This window comes from Trifolium pratense, linkage group LG4 (genome assembly GCF_020283565.1).
Source record: "Trifolium pratense cultivar HEN17-A07 linkage group LG4, ARS_RC_1.1, whole genome shotgun sequence".
In the NCBI taxonomy this organism is placed as follows: domain Eukaryota; kingdom Viridiplantae; phylum Streptophyta; class Magnoliopsida; order Fabales; family Fabaceae; genus Trifolium; species Trifolium pratense.
Window position 1 is genome coordinate 8,593,997 of NC_060062.1, and position 18,745 is coordinate 8,612,741.

At 32.6% G+C, this 18,745-nt stretch overlaps 2 protein-coding genes across 2 annotated transcripts; both read right to left on the minus strand.

The window, feature by feature from the left end:
• Positions 1-525: 525 nt before the first annotated feature.
• Positions 526-1,521, minus strand: LOC123921923 (RING-H2 finger protein ATL33-like). Its single transcript, XM_045974651.1, has one exon. The coding sequence runs from the start codon at positions 1,429-1,431 to the stop codon at positions 835-837; it is 597 nt and encodes a 198-aa protein (XP_045830607.1). The 5' UTR covers positions 1,432-1,521; the 3' UTR covers positions 526-834.
• Positions 1,522-3,698: 2,177 nt separating this feature from the next.
• On the minus strand, positions 3,699-8,530 carry LOC123923455 (3-ketoacyl CoA thiolase 1, peroxisomal-like). The gene is made up of 14 exons (XM_045976141.1): positions 8,187-8,530; positions 8,041-8,099; positions 7,294-7,378; positions 6,567-6,693; positions 6,193-6,291; positions 6,023-6,090; positions 5,484-5,591; positions 5,317-5,394; positions 5,105-5,237; positions 4,916-5,012; positions 4,670-4,793; positions 4,476-4,584; positions 4,065-4,148; positions 3,699-3,926 (listed from the first exon to the last, which is right to left on the minus strand). Exons 1-14 carry the CDS (start codon positions 8,292-8,294, stop codon positions 3,880-3,882), a joined length of 1,326 nt encoding a protein of 441 aa, XP_045832097.1. The 5' UTR covers positions 8,295-8,530; the 3' UTR covers positions 3,699-3,879.
• Between the last annotated feature and the right edge of the window lie 10,215 nt (positions 8,531-18,745).

Consider the following 18,745-nt stretch of genomic DNA (forward strand, 5'->3'; position numbering starts at 1 on the left):
GAGATATCAACATCTTAAAATAATTGCAATTAGCTCGAGAAAATTAATCTATGCAGTTACATGTAAAGAATTCTTTTGGTTTACAAAAATCGAAGTAAAAATTTAATTGAATGACAACCTAGGAATCATTATTTGAAATTAAGTTGTTTAGATACCATATGAATATATGATTCTAATTTGGAATCATCCTTTCCATCCTAGGAATCTAGCAACAATATAGATAGTGAAAGAAACAAAGTTAAGTGGAAGGTAGGATTCATCTTGATTTGGATGTTACTAAAAAAATATTCAATAGTATGCTAGTTTTTTCTTCTTTTATTTGACAAAAGGTTGGTTTCAAAGTCCATAGACAAATACTAATTGCCTTAATCAACAAAAAATAGTCTAAATGACAAAAAATTGACTCATAGCACATCAAAGTATAGGTTTAAATTTCATTAATAGATAAGTAATAATCTAATATGCAACTAGAACACCAAACTTGTTAAAAAAGTTTCTGATATTGTTTTTCTTTTCTTTTTCAGCTGTGGTCAATGACTCAATGGTCACACATCTCTGTTTCTTTCTATATATGCATAATAATACATTGCTAATTTGCTACATCATAATTCAATTTGTTCAGTAACTAACACTTTAATCCCCATTTCTCACCCATTATCTAACACGGTTCGATATCCACAACTTCGATCGGAAGGAAACCGTAACCACTTGATGTCAGAATTTATCCGAACCAGGTTAAACGGTCCAGTAAACAGGATGACAGTGGAAAATAAAAATTTTAAAAAAGCATAAATTTCCTAAAATATAAAAAAAAATAAAAAAAATTAAGAGACTTCACACTAAAGCAGAAGCATCTGGAAGACCCTGCATCAGATCATTAGCTCTCGCCGGAGCTGCAACCGACGACGAATTCCTCCGCTTACCGGCAACCAAAGCACGGCAAATCGGACAGCTAGACCGATTTTTAAGCCACAAATTAATACAATCAGCATGAAAATAATGCTTACAACAACTCAACTGCCGGAGTTTTTCACCGTCACTGAACGCCGACAAGCAAACAGGACACTCACCGGCGATTTCCTTCACATGAACATCCGTCCTATACTTCAGTTCAGATATAGAAGCTGCTGATTCACCGTTTATAGGTTCATCAGAAGCAAGTGAAAGTTCGCCGGAGTTTTGCTCCGGTCGCCGGCGACAAAATGGAAATCCAAAAGCAAAGATGAAGGTATAGATTAAAGCTGGTATGGTGACAATAGCGATAAGAGCGAGTAGGAATTCGAGAGGAGAGAGATCAATGGAGCTAGATGGACCGGGGAAAGGCGGTGGTGGTGTTGTTAGGATTGCGATTTGTGCGGCGGTTAGTGGTGGCGCTGAGAATGGTAACGGTGGTGGATTTGTGGTTGGAGTTGAAGGAGTTGCGTGTTCCATGATGAGACCGTAAGAGAAGTTAGAAGTAAGTGTGACTGTTGTTTATATGTCATGTGGTTTGTTTTTGGTTTTATAATGAGCTGGTGATCGAACACAGGATCTATAGAAAACTATCCAAATCCTTTACTACTAAAATATGTTAGAAGTGACCTCGAATTATATTAAACTGATAGTGAAAAAAAAAGTCACGTGGTTTGTTTTGGTATGATGAAAAAAGTGGTTGAAAATAATGTTTGTTTATGACAAATGAAAGTGATTGTTATGTTTTGGTTTGGGTTGTTTGAGGTGTATTAGGAATTTTTTAGTTTTTAATAATTGAGAAGGGTGATGGAGTGAGAAGTGAGAATCAATAAAAATATGGATTAGATTATCGATCGTTAGTTGGTTCAGTGGTGATTAATGCTGAACTTGATAGGAAGAATTACGGTTCGATATCCGCAACAGTGATGGGGAGGAGACTTAAACCATTTAATGTCAGAACTGACTTTCGAATCAGATTAAATTGACGGTGAAATTAAAATAAAAATAAAAATATGGATTAGGTCTTAATTAAGAATATAAATATACACATTCACATTCATGTATAAGAAATAAAAATTATAAAATTGTTGATGAAGGTTGGTTTAATTGGAGAGGGTTAGACAATTCAACTATCTTGAATTAAGGGTTAAAAGATTAGGAAGTTTTTTTTTACGGTAGTTGGTAAGAAATTAACTAGGTGTGATTTCAACTCTCATTGTTGAGATGAAAGATTTTTTAGTGGATTATTTATAAGTATAATCGTAAATGTTCTTTGCATTTTGAGGTCTGTTCTGATTCTGATGATTTTATTCATTTATATGCTTATTTTATCAAAGAAAGATATAACTCACATGTTACGATATACAATTGAGACAAGAAAGTCTTTTGTAAGCATGTGATCATGAGTTGTTAATGTCAACGTGTTAAGTGGATCTATATACTTTGAAGGATTGATCTATAACTTCGGACCAAAACAAGGTCTAAAATGATAAAATAAAATAAAAAACTTTTAAGTACGACAAGTAAAATGTCTCATAAATATAAAAAGATATACTCCCTCCGTCCCAAAATATAAAAGGAAAATCGGTCAACCAAAATCAATGTATCTAGTCCAAATTTTTAACCAAATACATCAACTTTATTTGACCAATTTCCCCTTATATTTTGGGACAGAGGGTGTATCAATTAACATGCTTAACTAAAATATTTTTCATCCACTAACAATATATTGGTTATGTACCAAAAAAAAAATATATATATTGGTTCAAGTGGTGCAAATCTAAGCTCTTTAAACATGTGGTCAGAGATTCAATCTTTAACTCTTATATATAGAGAAAACATTAACTGGTGGTGAAAATTTAGTATCTATGATAATCCAAAAATAAAATAGAAAATATTCTGCATTTCCAAAAGCAAAAATGTTTAAATAAAAGTACAATAAATTATTATTATTATTATTATTATTATTATTATTATTATTATTATTATTATTATTATTATTATTATTATTATTATTATTATTATTACTATTATTATTATTATTATTATTATTATTATTATTATTATTATTATTATTATTATTATTATTATTATTATTATTATTATTATTATTATTATTATTATTATTATTATTATTATTATTATTATTATTATTATTATTATTATTATTATTATTATTATTATTATTATTATTATTATTATTATTATTATTATTATTATTATTATTATTATTATTATTATTATTATTATTATTATTATTATTATTATTATTATTATTATTATTATTATTATTATTATTAACAATAGAAAGAACTCTATTTTGTGTTAATGAATATTTTTTAGAGTTCATTTTAGACCTCAATTAGTGTTTGTGTACTTGACTTCAACTAAGTGGATGAAGCTTCTGATATATGGCTGCTTATTCCACAAGTAGTAATGACAACCGACAAGATTGTAGTTTTCGGTTTATTAATAAAACATAAGACTTAATTGTCTTGGAGTCTTTTTGGAATGAGAGTGGATTCCCTGCATAAACATCATTATAGTTCAACATAAACATTTAGGAGTTTAGCTCTTTAACTCTTGTTCTTGTTTCTGGTGTTTGATGAAGTGAATGTGCGCATAAATAACTTCATTTGTTGGTTTGATTAGTTGATATCAATAGTTGTAGAGTGGCAATAATTTTTTTTAACATGTTATATGTAGCAAGTTTCCACCACATAACTAATCTCTGTAGGAGAATTGAATTAGTGCTCAATCGAATTTTTTTCATACGCAAAAGTTATATAGAGCTTGTGTGGTATCCTATAATAAATATTGGATGGAGGGAGTCCTATAATCCTATATATCTGTCAAAGTTTAAAATTACATTAAATACTTTTATTTTTCAATAATAACCTTAACCATTCTCTAAACTTCCACAAATTCTTAAAAATCTCCCCTTTCAAATACTGCAGCAGCTCCCATACCAGAACCTGAAATGATGCAAAATTCAATAATGTTATCAAACAAGGAAATGTATAATAGTACAATCTCTCACATTTAGATACTAATGATCACAGAATCATATTTTCTTGCATTTGAATTGGAGAAAGGTCAAAAGAAGAAATCACCTATGCACATTGAGATTACACCAAAGCGACAATCCTTGCCACGGCGCTTCATCTCATTCAACAAAGTTGCGACACAGCGTGCACCTGAATAATAGACAGGAGGAAAATTCACCAAATATTGTAAGCATCAGAAAGTCAGCATTAAATCGATTTATTCAAGTTCAACTCTTGTGATTGCAAGATTGCTTGCAATTATCATAAAGTACAAACATATTAGTAGTTCAGTCGTTGCAATAATATAAACATTATGCATATGATTAGGAGCACCAAAGTTTGATCATGGGTTAGAACAATCTTCAGCCAGACTTTACTTACTCGCGACCGAACTGCAGATTACTAAGACCTCTATATTTGAGCTTACTCTTGCTTTAAAATAGAAAAAAATATGGATTCAAAATATCTCAACTTTACCTGTTGCACCTAAAGGATGTCCGAGAGCAATGGCGCCACCATTGACATTGACCTTACTTGGATCAAGCCCCAATTTTTTGCTGGAATAAACAAATTGTGATGCAAATGCCTACACAAGACCATCAAATTGCTAAATGCTTAGAAAATTTGTAATAGAAAGTTATTTGTTATCATGAAAACTGATAAAATTTTACCTCGTTGATTTCAAACAAGTCAATGTTACTAAGTTCAAGACCGGCCGATTTAACTGCAGCTGGAATAGCAAAAGCTGGGCCAACACCCATGACAGAAGGATCTACACCAACAGCAGCAAAACTCCTACAACATTTAATTCATAGATTTTAATCTTAAAGGAATAGCGCTCGACACATAGTGATAGCGATAGTGCTTGACACATTCAAGGACCAAACTGACTGTTAAATTGTATCATTATTGTATACCTGAAGATTCCAATAATAGGAAGCCCCTTTTGGACAGCCACACTTCTCTTCATGAGGAGTACTGCTGCAGCACCATCACTAACTTGGCTAGCATTCCCTGAAAATAAAAATAGTTAGAGGGAACATATTCACAAGCTATCAGATTTTTTCATAGTAACAAAAATTAACAAGAAAACGTCTTTTGAGTACCTGCAGTTGTGGAACCATCCTTTCTAAATGCAGGCTTCAACTTTGCCAGATCAGTCAAATTTGCGTTCGGCCGGAAACCATCATCAACGGAAACAATAATTTTCTTCTCCTCTCCAGTTTTAGGATCCAAAATCTTCATAAACAAAATCATCAGTATAATAATATTACAAATCTTAAAAAAATAAATTCGTCTTGGCAGTTGGAACTTATACCTTTGTAGAAACAGGAACGATTTCTTCTTTGAATTTACCAGAAGCTGTTGCAGCTGCTGCGCGCCTATGAGACTCGACCTAATTAAACATTAAAAGAGTCAATTCAACTTCATAATATTTTTCATAGATTCTTTTTATAGTACATTAAATGCATGTTTCATGCTTACAGCAGCCTGGTCTTGCTCCTGCCTTGTCACACCATAACGTTCCGCAACATTCTCAGAAGTGATTCCCATAGGAAGAAGGCAGTCGCGGGCTTGTACAAAGGTTTCGGTCTGTTAAAATAATGAAAAAGTAAAGATAAGTAAACTAAGTTTCAAAGGAAAATGTGTGGAAAAGATAGGAACTAGTTATGTGTTCATTGAAAGAAAATTTTATTATACAAACTAGTGTTTAAGCACAACCTATTTATATAATCATGAAAAAATGTGGTTAAAATTATTTTCATCTGTAACATGTCCTCATAAACTATTATGAAGAGTTTATTGAAATAAAACTAGAAACAGCTTATGAACATTTCATATGTTGTTTTCATATGCTCTCCTGAATACCCTGACAAAGTGCTTATATTAGTATATAAGCTCAAATAACATGTTCACAAGCCAATACAAAGACATCCGTAGTCTAATCAACTCAACTTCTCTAACTAACTAACTAATTTAAGAGGTTATTTGTGAGGACTTTGAAAAGCGCAACTTCAACGTACCTTTGGATTAGTTTTGCGAATCCTTGAAATACTATCTTGTGACATACACTCTAATCCAGCTCCAATTCCTTCATCAAATAAGAGGAAGAACATTAGACCAAAAATATTACAAGGTCGTAGCATTTAAATATAGTATAGACTATAGAATCATTCTTAGCTTCTTTTCTTACCAATGTCATAGAACCCAGCTTTTATGTAAGCAGCAACATCAGAAACTGCTTGAAGTCCGGATGAACATTGTCTATTGACAGTTCGAAGTGGCACAGTCTCTGCTTGAAATATGGAGCAGATCAATCATGTATTGGAAATTAAGCTAAAAGAACATACTAATTTTAAGCATTAAATCAATTTTTTTCATCACTAGCAATAAAACTTAGTCTTCCAGGGTTTACGACACTCACACTACGCACCAACCAACCACTTCGATTTGACCCTAGTGGTTAAGCATTAAATCCAATGAAATCACCTTGTGAATTCGCTCAACAAGTTGTATATATCATGTGCTTGTTATCATTGATGGATGAATAAGGAATGAAAAATTTACCCGGGAAACCAGCATAAAATGCAGCCATTCTGCACTCAATTGCTCTTTCGGATCCTGGTCCTAAAACTGTGCCGACAACTATGTCTCCTACTTCACTTGGATTCACATTTGTTTTCTCTATCACAGCCTACACAATATAATTCATAAATAAGAAATCAACAATAGAAGAAAAAAACAATAATTAAGAAAAGAAGCTTAAGATAATTTTGAACCAAAACATTTTTTAATTGATAATATCAATCATAATCCAAATTAAAGATTCTGTTTCTCTAAAGTTAAGATCGAGAAACTCAACTGTTCTGATTTTTATTACATGTTTTTTCTCACAATCTCAATGGTTTAACATGGCTTTACTGTAAAAAAAAAAAGGCTTTTTTATTGCAAACATGCATTTGGATCCAATAGTATGTTTTCCCTAAAGGTACTCCATGATACTTTGTGTCGAAAAGTACAAAGACTATTCGAAAAACATGTATTTTATTGGCGACTCTGCATGTCTCCTTTCACCCCAGACATTTCAGTTTGAGTCGTCTGACCCTCTAAATGCGAGATTTGAATGGCAGTTTGCCGCATTATGCAGACAGACTAGCTTGTGGGTGAGACTCAACCACTGTTGGTAAATCATTTTGTAATTTATAACTGGTCTCTAAAGTCTAAACCATTTTTCTTATCTGATATCACCTTTTTCAATCTTTTACATACCAATTGATTAAACAAAGAAGTTTACCTTGAGAACTGAGGCTAGTAGATCATCTGGAAGGGTATCCTTGAATCCCCCGCGCTTTGCTTTGCAAATAGCAGTACGATATGCACTGATCATTATTGCAGTAAAATCAAAGTCAAAAGTTTATGATTGCCCTTAAAAAAGTCAAAAAAATTAAAAAACAAAAACATGTTCACCTCTATGAACCACTCAGATAAACACAGACACCATGCACAAACACACCAACATCAATATTAATTTGAGAAAATAGAATATTGTAATTGAATCTAATTACTTGTGTCAGCTTCACATCAGTGACACCAACGCGTGTCGAATACCAGACACACTTTCAATACGAAGTGTCTATCTATGAAACATTGACACACAAAGATGGCGCTAGGCTAGCCCTTTTGAGGGGTTCAACTAAACCTCCCAAACTTAACAAAAATGTAAATATACTTTTTGCAACACTAGCCCAAAAAGCTCAAGTACTCAAAAGTTTGAACCCCTAGATCAGGATCCTAGCTCCGCCATTGTTCACACATACACGGACACTGCACATGACACTAACACTTTGACACCAATAATAATTTGTAAAAAATGAATAACAGAATCTAACTACATGTGCCAGTGTCATGTCAATGTCTCAATGACATTGACACATGTCAAACACCAGACACGCCTTCAATAATGAAGTGTCAGTGGCTGAGTGCTAAATAGGATCAATAGTTTAAATTCATATTGCCATGTACTGTAAATTAAAGAACTTACGCTACAATGACCACATCATTTTCAGATCCACCTGTTTGACCAGCAGAACAGAATGTAGCCTGAAAGGTAAAAAACAAAACATCTATAATCAAAAGATACAACAAAACACATTACTACATGAAAATTGTATGAAGATGTAAACTTACAGATAGATCAGTGGATTGATGAGTATGAGATGATGAAAAAACTGAATTTGAAGAATTTGGATTTAGATGTTCAAGAAGAACTCTCTGTCTTTCAATTGCTTTCTCCATTTTTTTGAACTCAATCTTTTCTCTATTGTTCTGCTTAGTATAATATACTACCAATATAATATAATGAATGTAATAAATGATAGAAAGAAGAAATTGACTTGAAGAAAATTGAGTAAACGCAATGACAAGTTGCACACACAACAACTAAATATTATATAAAAATAATAATTAAGACAAATAAAAAATCTTTTTTTTTTTTTGACAAATAAGAAAAAATATATGAACATGTTGTGCAGTCAAACGTTGAAGCTTACCTGGAAGGTGCTATAAATTAGTTTCAGAAAAATTGGACCTTCTTCTAACATGTGTATAAAAAATATTTGTTTGAAGAAATTAATCTAAATAAATTTAAATTATTTTGAGAGATTAATGTTGGTAGTTGTACACAGATGATATTTTAATTTAAAAAAATTAATTTTATTTTGACAATAATAAACATCATTTGTATTGTTTTTTTTTCCACATTAGTATATTTTGTTAGCTAAATTTTTTCTTCTAGAGGTCAATGCTACGAGAAAAAATATTGAAAAATGAAAACGTGTTTCATTCATCCCCTTTAGCTCACATCATACCAAACTATACGGGTCCTACATAGGAAAAGGAAGAAAACATTTTTAACATGCTTTTCTCTAATTTTAAAATAAAATGTTCTCGTGAGTCGTAGCTCAATTGATAAAGACATTGCAAATTATTATAGGGACTGAGATTCGAACCCTACTACTCCCATTTATCTTAAAAGGTGAAATTCTAGTCACTAGAGTATTGTGTAGGAAGAAGGATTTTAACTTGGTCGTCTTTGTCTTGTATTCCAAGTCATGTTATACAAACAACAAATATTCTCAATCCTATTTGTGAAGAAGCAAAGGAAAATTGTGGAGACTCTATATGGGGTTCAACCAATCAACATTGCAAATGTCATCTTGTTTCTTGGGATAAGATTTGTCGTTCAAAAGAGGAGGGTGGTCTGGGATTTAGTAATGTTCGGATACTGAACCAAACTTATATTCATAAACTTGTTTGGAAAATTGTTGCGGATGCTGACAAGCTTTGAGTCCAAGTTATGAAAGTCAAATATAATTGTGGCATCCTTTATACCCCTAATATTACAGCTCGAAGTAACCCCTCAAACATTTGAAAAGTGTTGATTTCGAATTTAAAAACTAGTTAAAAATAATTTTACAACCACTGAAGAGATTACTGGGTTGAGTCGCGGACTAAGTCGCTCTCTTTAAGACGTTTCGTGGCACTGCCCAAAATTGTGCAAGCAGATTATCAACCACGCCGTCCCCAGGATAAAACAACCCAGTTACAACTATATACCGATATGCTACCGCACTGTAGAAATCGGTCAAAGAATACACCTTCTTGAATGGTACTACAATACCACTCGAATTGATGATACGACATCAATCTATAATTCATCGGTGATTCAGTGGTACTACAATACCACTCAAATTGATGCTACAACCTCAATCTATGAATCAACGGTACTACGATACCACATGTATTGATGATACTAGAATATCAATCAATATAATGACACTAGGGTCACTCCAATATGGTATTAAGACCAATCTTCAATCCAAGGGATAATGGTGCTAAGACCATTATTTATTTGAACGAACTAGTGATACTTTTATCACTCTTAAACCAAACTACCGGTAATAAGGTTTCTCTTTTATTCAAAGCTTCAACTTATAAAATATTCTAATATACACAAGTAATTTTATTAGAATTAAAAGTCTAACAAAACAATAGAACAAGTTCAATATAAACATATCAAACTTAAAATCTACGAAGAAAGTCCATTATATTCAAAACATAATTTAGAGTGAAATAACTCTCAAAATCATCTTTAGTTATGAACCTTTATCAAAAACACCATAACATGACTAATATAACCTATATTCTTCATTCATTAGTCACAATGCACGGATATATGAACCGTAAAAGCAGTTACAATCAAATTGACGAAGAAAACCATCAATTGATAAAATAAAAAATTAACAAGTGATCTTATATCAATTAGCAACAAGTTTAGGGAATTTATGACGTATCCAAATAGATTATTGGCATCACGAAATTTGTCAAGTAAACACCATTGCATGTAACAAGTGAATTCCCATTAAGCTAAGTGTTAAATATTAAATTGAAAAACAACAAGAATATTTATATAGATGCAGTCAAACTTACTGCCACAGATGCAAAGTGGTTTGTTGTTCCCGCAATAGCTTCAAAACCTTCTTGTAAGGAGTTTGAAATATTATGATCATGAGATGCTTTGAATTCACACTATGTGATTGTTTGGCTCATGATCATATTATCATTTAGATCACTAGATATTCAACCTGATTTTTTTTTTCTCTGACGGCAGCCTAAAATGTGTTGTATTCTCATTTTAGGTTGATTAATTAACTAGAGTTTATTGTCCCATAACCTTAAAACGGTTACATAGTAACTTAACAGTTATGAAAAATAAATCACAAATGAATCAAATAAATAAATCTGAGACTTAATTTATTTATTTTCTCAAATTATACTAGTATGCTAGAACATATTAGTATGTTCTAGTACCCGATATGAGACTTGTTAGAAAACGGTTTACTGACTTTATAAAAAATAGAAAACGAATTTTTCAAAATTGGCAACGAAACAAATTATTGGCTGAGTCGCGTACTAGGTCGCTTTCTTTAAGACGTTTCGCGGAACTACTCGAAGAAGTGCACTGTAGTATATCAACCGCGAAGTCCCCAGGATAAAACAACCGTTTTTCAATTAAATACCGATAAACTACTGCACTGTAGTATCGGCCATAATAACACCAAATATGGTACGAAATTTCGAACCACTCTAATTGATATACGAATATCAATTCTACGGCTACAACCGTTCAAATTTTGAAACAACAAAATAATTTTCGAAGAAAAAACAGAGAGAAGGAAAGAAGCAGTTTTCTCAGAATGCAGAGAAAAAGAAGTGAGTTTCAAACTGAAGAAATGAAGTGTATTTATAGGCAAGTAGGGAGCTGGAATCAGAGGATTTTAAGGAGCTGAATTTGCTCAGCCAAAATTCAAACGTGACAAAAAATTAGGGACACGTATTTTTGACCGTTTAACAGATAAAAATCTGTTTCAGACTTGGTCTAAGCACATTTAACATGTGCGAATTAAGGGACACGCATTAAAGAAATTTAAATTCAAAAATTTCTTTTTCTTAGTATTAAAAAATTAATATATCACCCAAGCCCGGCCCATCCTGAACGGACGGACGGCGGCGCGCGCGTGTGATATTCGACATTGTGTGCGGTCTCCCTTTCTTACAAAAATGGGTACCCCAAGGGCACACCCTTGGTTGCCACCTTGTGGTATATAAACACTACCAAGTAGTGTGATCTTTCCAATGTGGGACTCAAAGAGTCTTTTTTCAATTCACACTATTCATGGTTCTTACACTTGTGTTTATTTCAATACCAAGTTCCCTCCAAATTCTTCATCATGTTCCAACAAGACTCAATTTTATTTTCAATTCACACACCAATGTGAACTTTGTCCCAACAAAAAGTTATTTCAAAAGTTTGGGAGCTTGGCAAGCCTCATATCAAATGCAATAACGTTACTTATAAAGTACATTTCATTTGATAGTCCGGAAGGATTATTACCAAATTGTGGTGTCTTGGAGAGCAATACTCAACTTCTACTCCTATGAATGCAACCGAGCATTCCACCTCATACTATGTAATGGGTGGGGATTTGAATATATATTGGACACTCGAGTGTTTGAGAATATCTGCAACTTGATTGAAAAATTGAAGGACCCATTGTTGAAAATAATGATAATTCTGATTGGGATATATCTATCGTATTAACCCAACTTATAGCTTTAGTAATAATTACAACTGTTCAACTAATGTTTATCCTTTGTATGGTCCCATTTGGCATTGGCAAAACCCAACTCAGATTCACGTCATTCTTTGAAAGTTAGCCCATGGATTGTTGCTGAAAAATGAAGTTAGAGCACATCGCCAAATGCTAGTCTATAATACTTGTCCCAAGTGTCAATCTCGCCCAAAAAACCATCTTGAGAAAGAGATGAAGTCCCCTCTTACATCTCTATATCAAAATCCGAATCGAAACTACATGTATTGGTCAAAACCTCCTCCAGAGTCATTCAAGTCACTACAAATAAGTCTTATGTCCATGGTCAAACGCCTTGAGTGGCTTAACTTTCAATTGCATGTAACTATCAAATGAAACATCAACAAACAACCATATCCAATATTCCCATACTAATTGATAATAAAACAAGACTCCACTCTCATTTAAAACAGGGTGCGAAAAGTAACCCGTTTGCTTTCATACAATTTCAAGCCCAATAGAATCTAACTATCAAATGAAACATCAACAAACAACCATATCCAATATTCCCATACTAATTGATAATAAAACAAGACTCCACTCTCATTTAAAACGGGGTGCGAAAAGTAACCCGTTTGCTTTCATACAATTTCAAGCCCAATAGAATCTTGATTTATATTTCTCTTCTATTTTCTATTTTTTTTTTTGACGCTTTTCTATTTAAAAATTAGGCTTAAATATAGTTTTGGCCCCTCAAGTTTACTAATTGCTCGATTTTGGCCCCCCTGGTTTGAATTGCTCGATTTTGGTCCCCCATGTTTACCTCCTTTTGTAATTTGTGGCCCCTCTTGACTATTTTGACCAAAACTATGCTGACATGGATATGCTTTACATGTGTCTTAATTTAACTGGTCAAAATAAATGTGTATAATTTATTTTTAAAAAAAATAAAAAAATGAAAGCCAAATAGGCAAGGTCACGTGAGAGTTTTTTTCATTGTTGTCATTCCCAATTACTTCATCAGAAATAAATCTGAGATATTCAACATCTTCTTCTCATCTCATCTCATCCCAGGTTCTCATATTCTTCTTCTTCCAAATTAATTTGGTACTCTATCAACTTGAACAATTTTAATTGGTTGCTTCCATGTTTAACTCACTTTCTCAAATTTCGTGGGTAGAGTTTGAACCCTAACAACGAAGAAATCAACAACAACAACGATCTCGACAATTCCTCCGCCACTTCCAAACCAGATACGAACACATTTATGAGGCAACCAGATACGAAAATTGACTCTGCTGCACAACCTGGTGCAAGTGGATCTCAAGTTCAAGGATCACAAACTGTTGCACAATCTAGTGCTCAAATTGGTGCACAAACCGGTACTCAAGCTGCTGCAGAATATGGTACTCAGATTGGTACTCAAATTAGTGCAGAAAATGGTACTCAAAATGGAGTAGCTAATACTTCAAATCCAAAAAAAGGAGCCAAAAGGGGAAGGAAGAAGAAGAATGAAGATGCAGTGGGCACACAACACTCAACAAAAAAACCATAGTCATATGTTTATGCATTTACATATTTGTTGTATTTGTTTTTGGAGTTGACAAGACTATTGGCCATTATTAGGCATATGTCAAAGTTTAATGGATTGTAATGTCTTTTTTTTATCGTGTTTTGTTTATTTTGATTTGAAAAGAACATAATGTCATTAGGCATATGTCAAAACAATTTGCCATTAGGCATATCCTTCAAGTATGAATGAATATTTTGAATTTGCAACATGTGATATATGACATGCTTGAATTAACAAAATATGATAGAGTTAAGCAATTTTGATTGGTATTAGTAGTTTCCATAATGTGATTGAATTGGAAATATATAACAAATGTAGAATTTGATCACCATGTTAAAATTCTGCACTGTCAATGAAAAATAAAATTCTGGAAGAAGGTTTGAGTTATGTAAAAGAACCTAAAATTGAAGTTGAGAAATTGAACTTAAAATTGAAGGTTTCTAGTGATCTAGAAGAAGCTGATGATGCCCCAATATAGTTTGATTCCGAATTTGATTTTTTTTTCTTCTTTTGAAAATTTAGTTAAGCCATTCTTCAACTCCTTCCACTGTTTTCCAATGCTCACCTGAGCAGCTTCATGAAGAGCGGCGGAATTGGGTTTGGAAGTGGCGGAGGAATCGTCGAGATCGTTGTTGTTGTTGATTTCTTCATTGTTAGGGTTCAAACTCTACCCACGAAATTTGAGAAAGTGAGTTAAACATGGAAGCAATCAATTAAAATTGTTCAAGTTGATAGAGTACCAAATTAATTTGGAAGAAGAAGAATATGAGAACCTGGGATGAGATGAGATGAGAAGAAGATGTTGAATATCTCAGATTTATTTCTGATGAAGTAATTGGGAATGACAACAATGAAAAAAACTCTCACGTGACCTTGCCTATTTGACTTTCATTTTTTTATTTTTTTTAAAAATAAATTATACACATTTGTTTTGACCAGTTAAATTAAGACACATGTAAAGCATATCCATGTCAGCATAGTTTTGGTCAAAATAGTCAAGAGGGGCCACAAATTGCAAAAGGGGGTAAACATGGGGACCAAAATCGAGCAATTCAAACCAGGGGGGCCAAAATCGAGCAATTAGGAAACTTGGAGGGCCAAAACTGCATTTAAGCCTAAAAATTAAAAATCACTTTATTCGTTCAAAATAAATAAAATCTGACTGTGTTCTTCGTAATTCAGAATTGAACAATCAAAACGCAAAACGCAAAACGCAAAACGCGATCTATCTGAATCTAAGAAAAAGTTTAAGCTATGGCTTTCTTGAAGGGAAAAGCAGTGATCACCAAAGTGGCAGCTTTGGCGAGATTTGGTGTGCTACCAGGTGCCATGGTGGCTGCTCTCGTTTACTCTCCTCCTAATTACGCTGACAAACAAGCCCCTGCCACCACCAATTAGGTAAATTATTCCTTCAATAATCCATTCTGTATAATTCATTTTGGTTTTTGTGATTCATAATTTAATTTTTTTTGTTCTTGTTTTCTTGATTAGTTTATTTCATTAACTAACTACTTTTTGTTGGAGAGGAGGTGGATTCATGCTGGAGAATTTATAATTCGATGGAAAATGTTATATTGAATCGTTAATTTAGTTTCTGAAATAAGTAAATATCAAATTTGAGCCTAAAATCGTAAGACATAATTAATCACTTAATCGTAATTTTTAATGGATTATTTTGAAATGTTGTTAATATAGGGGACTAGATTGATAGAGGCCTGTTTGGATAAACAGCTTATTTGCAGCTTATAGTATAAGCGCTTATGTATAAGCTTACATAAGCTATTTTTATAACTTAATCGTAATTTAACGGATTATTTTGAAATGTTATTAATATAGGGGACTATATTGATAGAAGCCACGTTTGGATAAATGACTTATTTGCAGCTTATAGCATAAGCGTTTATCATGATAAGCGCTTATGTATAAGCTTACATATGCTACTTTTATAAAATCAGGTTAAATTAAATTGGTTTCGTATATGCTATAAGCTGTTTTCATAAGCTATCTTGGAGAACTTATTTAAATAAGCTGAAAAAAGCGTATGAAAAAATGTCATAGACTATTTTTATAAGTTTTGTCAAACTGTCTCACTAAACTTATAACACTAGATAAGCTGAAGTAAGCCAATTCAAACAGGCCCAAAGTCCTACAACCAAATCGTGTATTTACTCTTTCTGAAATTGTAAGGTGATGTCTACGTAGTCTTTAAAATTGAAATTAACGAAATTTCAAAATATCACTGATTTTGAAAATTGTCAATAACATTAGATCCTGCCCAATTAATTGCAGGGACTGGTGTAAAAAGACTAATATGATTAAAGATTTTTAAATTCAGGAGCTATTTTGGAATATTAATAATTTCAAAAGATTAAATTGACAATGCCTTACAATTTTAAGTACTAAATAAGTGATTTACTCAAAATGCTGTTTTTTGTTGTTTGTTATATTTATAATGATTACATATTGCTAGTTTGGGTAGATCTGTAACCTATCTTTGGTTGTTGTTATGGATTGCATGACTATTGTTGCTACTTTCTTTCTGTTTTCTTCTGAAGTGATGTGCGACTTTTATGCTTTTTTTTCCTTTCTGAATATCCATTAGGTTTTAGAATGCTTTTTCTTGTCTTTTGTGTAGTTTATACAACGGTGAAGTGTAGTAGCATTTTAGATGGGGCAATGATGCATCTAATTTGATGTATTCAAATCCTTAAATTGGGTTTCAAGTTGTAGTTAGAGAAGAATTTGAGGGTTTCTATTAGTTCCATAACTTTGTGTTCAGATTAAAAAAAAACCAGTTGTTTCTTTCTCTTTGTGTCTCTATTATTCTCTCATTCAATAAGTTCTTGAGAAAATGGGTATTGTGCTTGTTGGCAATACCGTACGGGGGTGTGTATATGTAATAACTAACAATTAGAGAGAAGATGTTGGAAATTCTTGACTTATTGAAGTAAATAAAAGCATTTTGAAACATATTAACTCATAATAGTTGGTCAATCTTTATTTAGGAATTTTTCAGTTGAACAAGGGCCAATTATGTGTTGCGATGTATTTTATCAATTAAAAGTATTTATATTCAATGTTATCAATGAATGCAACAATCACATCACATGGCTTCCCCATGATAATTCTGTTAGTGGTGCGGAAGCAATACAGAAATTACAGCCAAATTTTGTTTTATTTCCGGGGATTAGCTGCAGGAGTTAATTGAGTGTAGTGGGATCAATCAAAAATCATTTTGTCAATGGTTGACTGTGTAATATAGTGATTTGTTTAAATTGCGTTATGCAACAGTACTATGGTATCCGCTGTAGCAATTATTTCTGACATCATTTTGTGCTATAGCTGTTTGTTCAATAGTGTTTGTTCAAATTCCGTTATGTTATAGTGTTGCTATAGCTGCTATTTAACAACACAGGAAAAAACAGTGTAGACTAAGATCCTTTGCTAATGATTTTTCATAATTATTTATTAGGTTTTTTAATTCCTTCTAATCACACTGCCTTCTGTTTGACCCCCTTTTCACATTCGAGCCTCCATTGGTTTTCTTCTCATCTGACCAAATTACTGTAGGCAAGTTTGCATAATCTTCTTCTCACTAATTGCTATTCCATACTTCTCTTGAACACGGTTCATAATCTTGTATTTTCTGTATGTTCACTCATCCACCACCGCATCTAATCCTCTACATTTATATTTGCTTTTGTTTGGCACTTGACTGCCCCACATTTTCGATACCAAATTCTATTCTCTGTGTATGGAAGTTTTTAATGACCTGAATTGCGATGCTTATCAACTACTTGAATTTTCTAAGGTTCTGTTTGGTTTTTGTTTTTGTTTCTGTTTTCAATTTTTGTTGTCTCTCTTCTAATACCTAAATCTATTAATATAAGTTCCTTCCATACATGTGAATGGCAATTAACATTTACTCTTGTTTGCTATTTTGGACTCAAATATCTTCTCAGCCTTAGCTATCCAATAGGACCATTTTCATCATAGTTGGGCAATTCAACTTTCTAAAAATCCTTCTTAAACTCATTTGGAACCTTATCTTCAAGTTTCACCGAGTGAACATCAAGATGCCTTTGATCACACATTTTACTATTTCTAACATTCTTAGAACTTCCTGCAAGGTAGCCTCTTTTTTGCTTACCTAAATCCTTCAACAATCAAAGAATTCCATCCATACTGTCAAGTTTCTCATTTATCCAAAATCTCGCATCTGATTCTTGTGGTGGAATTGGAACACTGCATCTTGGCATTCATGTCTTCCGTGTTTCTTTCTCCAATGAAAATCGAGAGTGTTTTTTTGAGGCACCCAATTTAATCTCCCTCCTTTTGTTTATTTTTAATTGTAGAACATATTGCCTCCTAAACTGTGACTGCCTATGCAGCTACTATTAGATCAGCCCTGCCTTTAATTTTGTTTTATTATTTTCTATCAGACCTTCAGATCATGAAATTTAATATTCCATGTATTGTTAGCTAAGTCATAGAATTTTGTACTGGGCCTAACTCAACCTTACAAACCGGCTTGTAAGGTGAGGATTGCTCCCACTTATAAACATATTTTCAAGTCATCTCTCAACCAATGTGGGACTCTTAACACTAAGTAACATGTACCTGTAAGCTTTTTCTTTCTTGCGGCATGTACCTGTAACCTAACTTAATATTACTCCTTAATACATGTGTTTGCTATTGTTGAAAACAACTGCCTTTAAATTTAATTGTTAGTGACTCACAAACATACCAGTAATATATACTTTTCTTTTTACAGAAATACCTTCAACATAATTGAATCTTATTTTGTGACACTATTGTAATATTATGTTGAACTGGTGAACTAACAGTTTAATTTTTCTGATGGAACAGGTGCACGAGCGCTTCATGAAGAACATCAGCAATATGTGAGCTTCCTTTAATGAAGCATGTTCTGTAATAAACTGTGTGACTAGTTTTATTGGAATATTTAGATTGTGATTTTTTAGGGAGACAACTTGTTTCGTATGGATTTTGTGAAGTTCGAC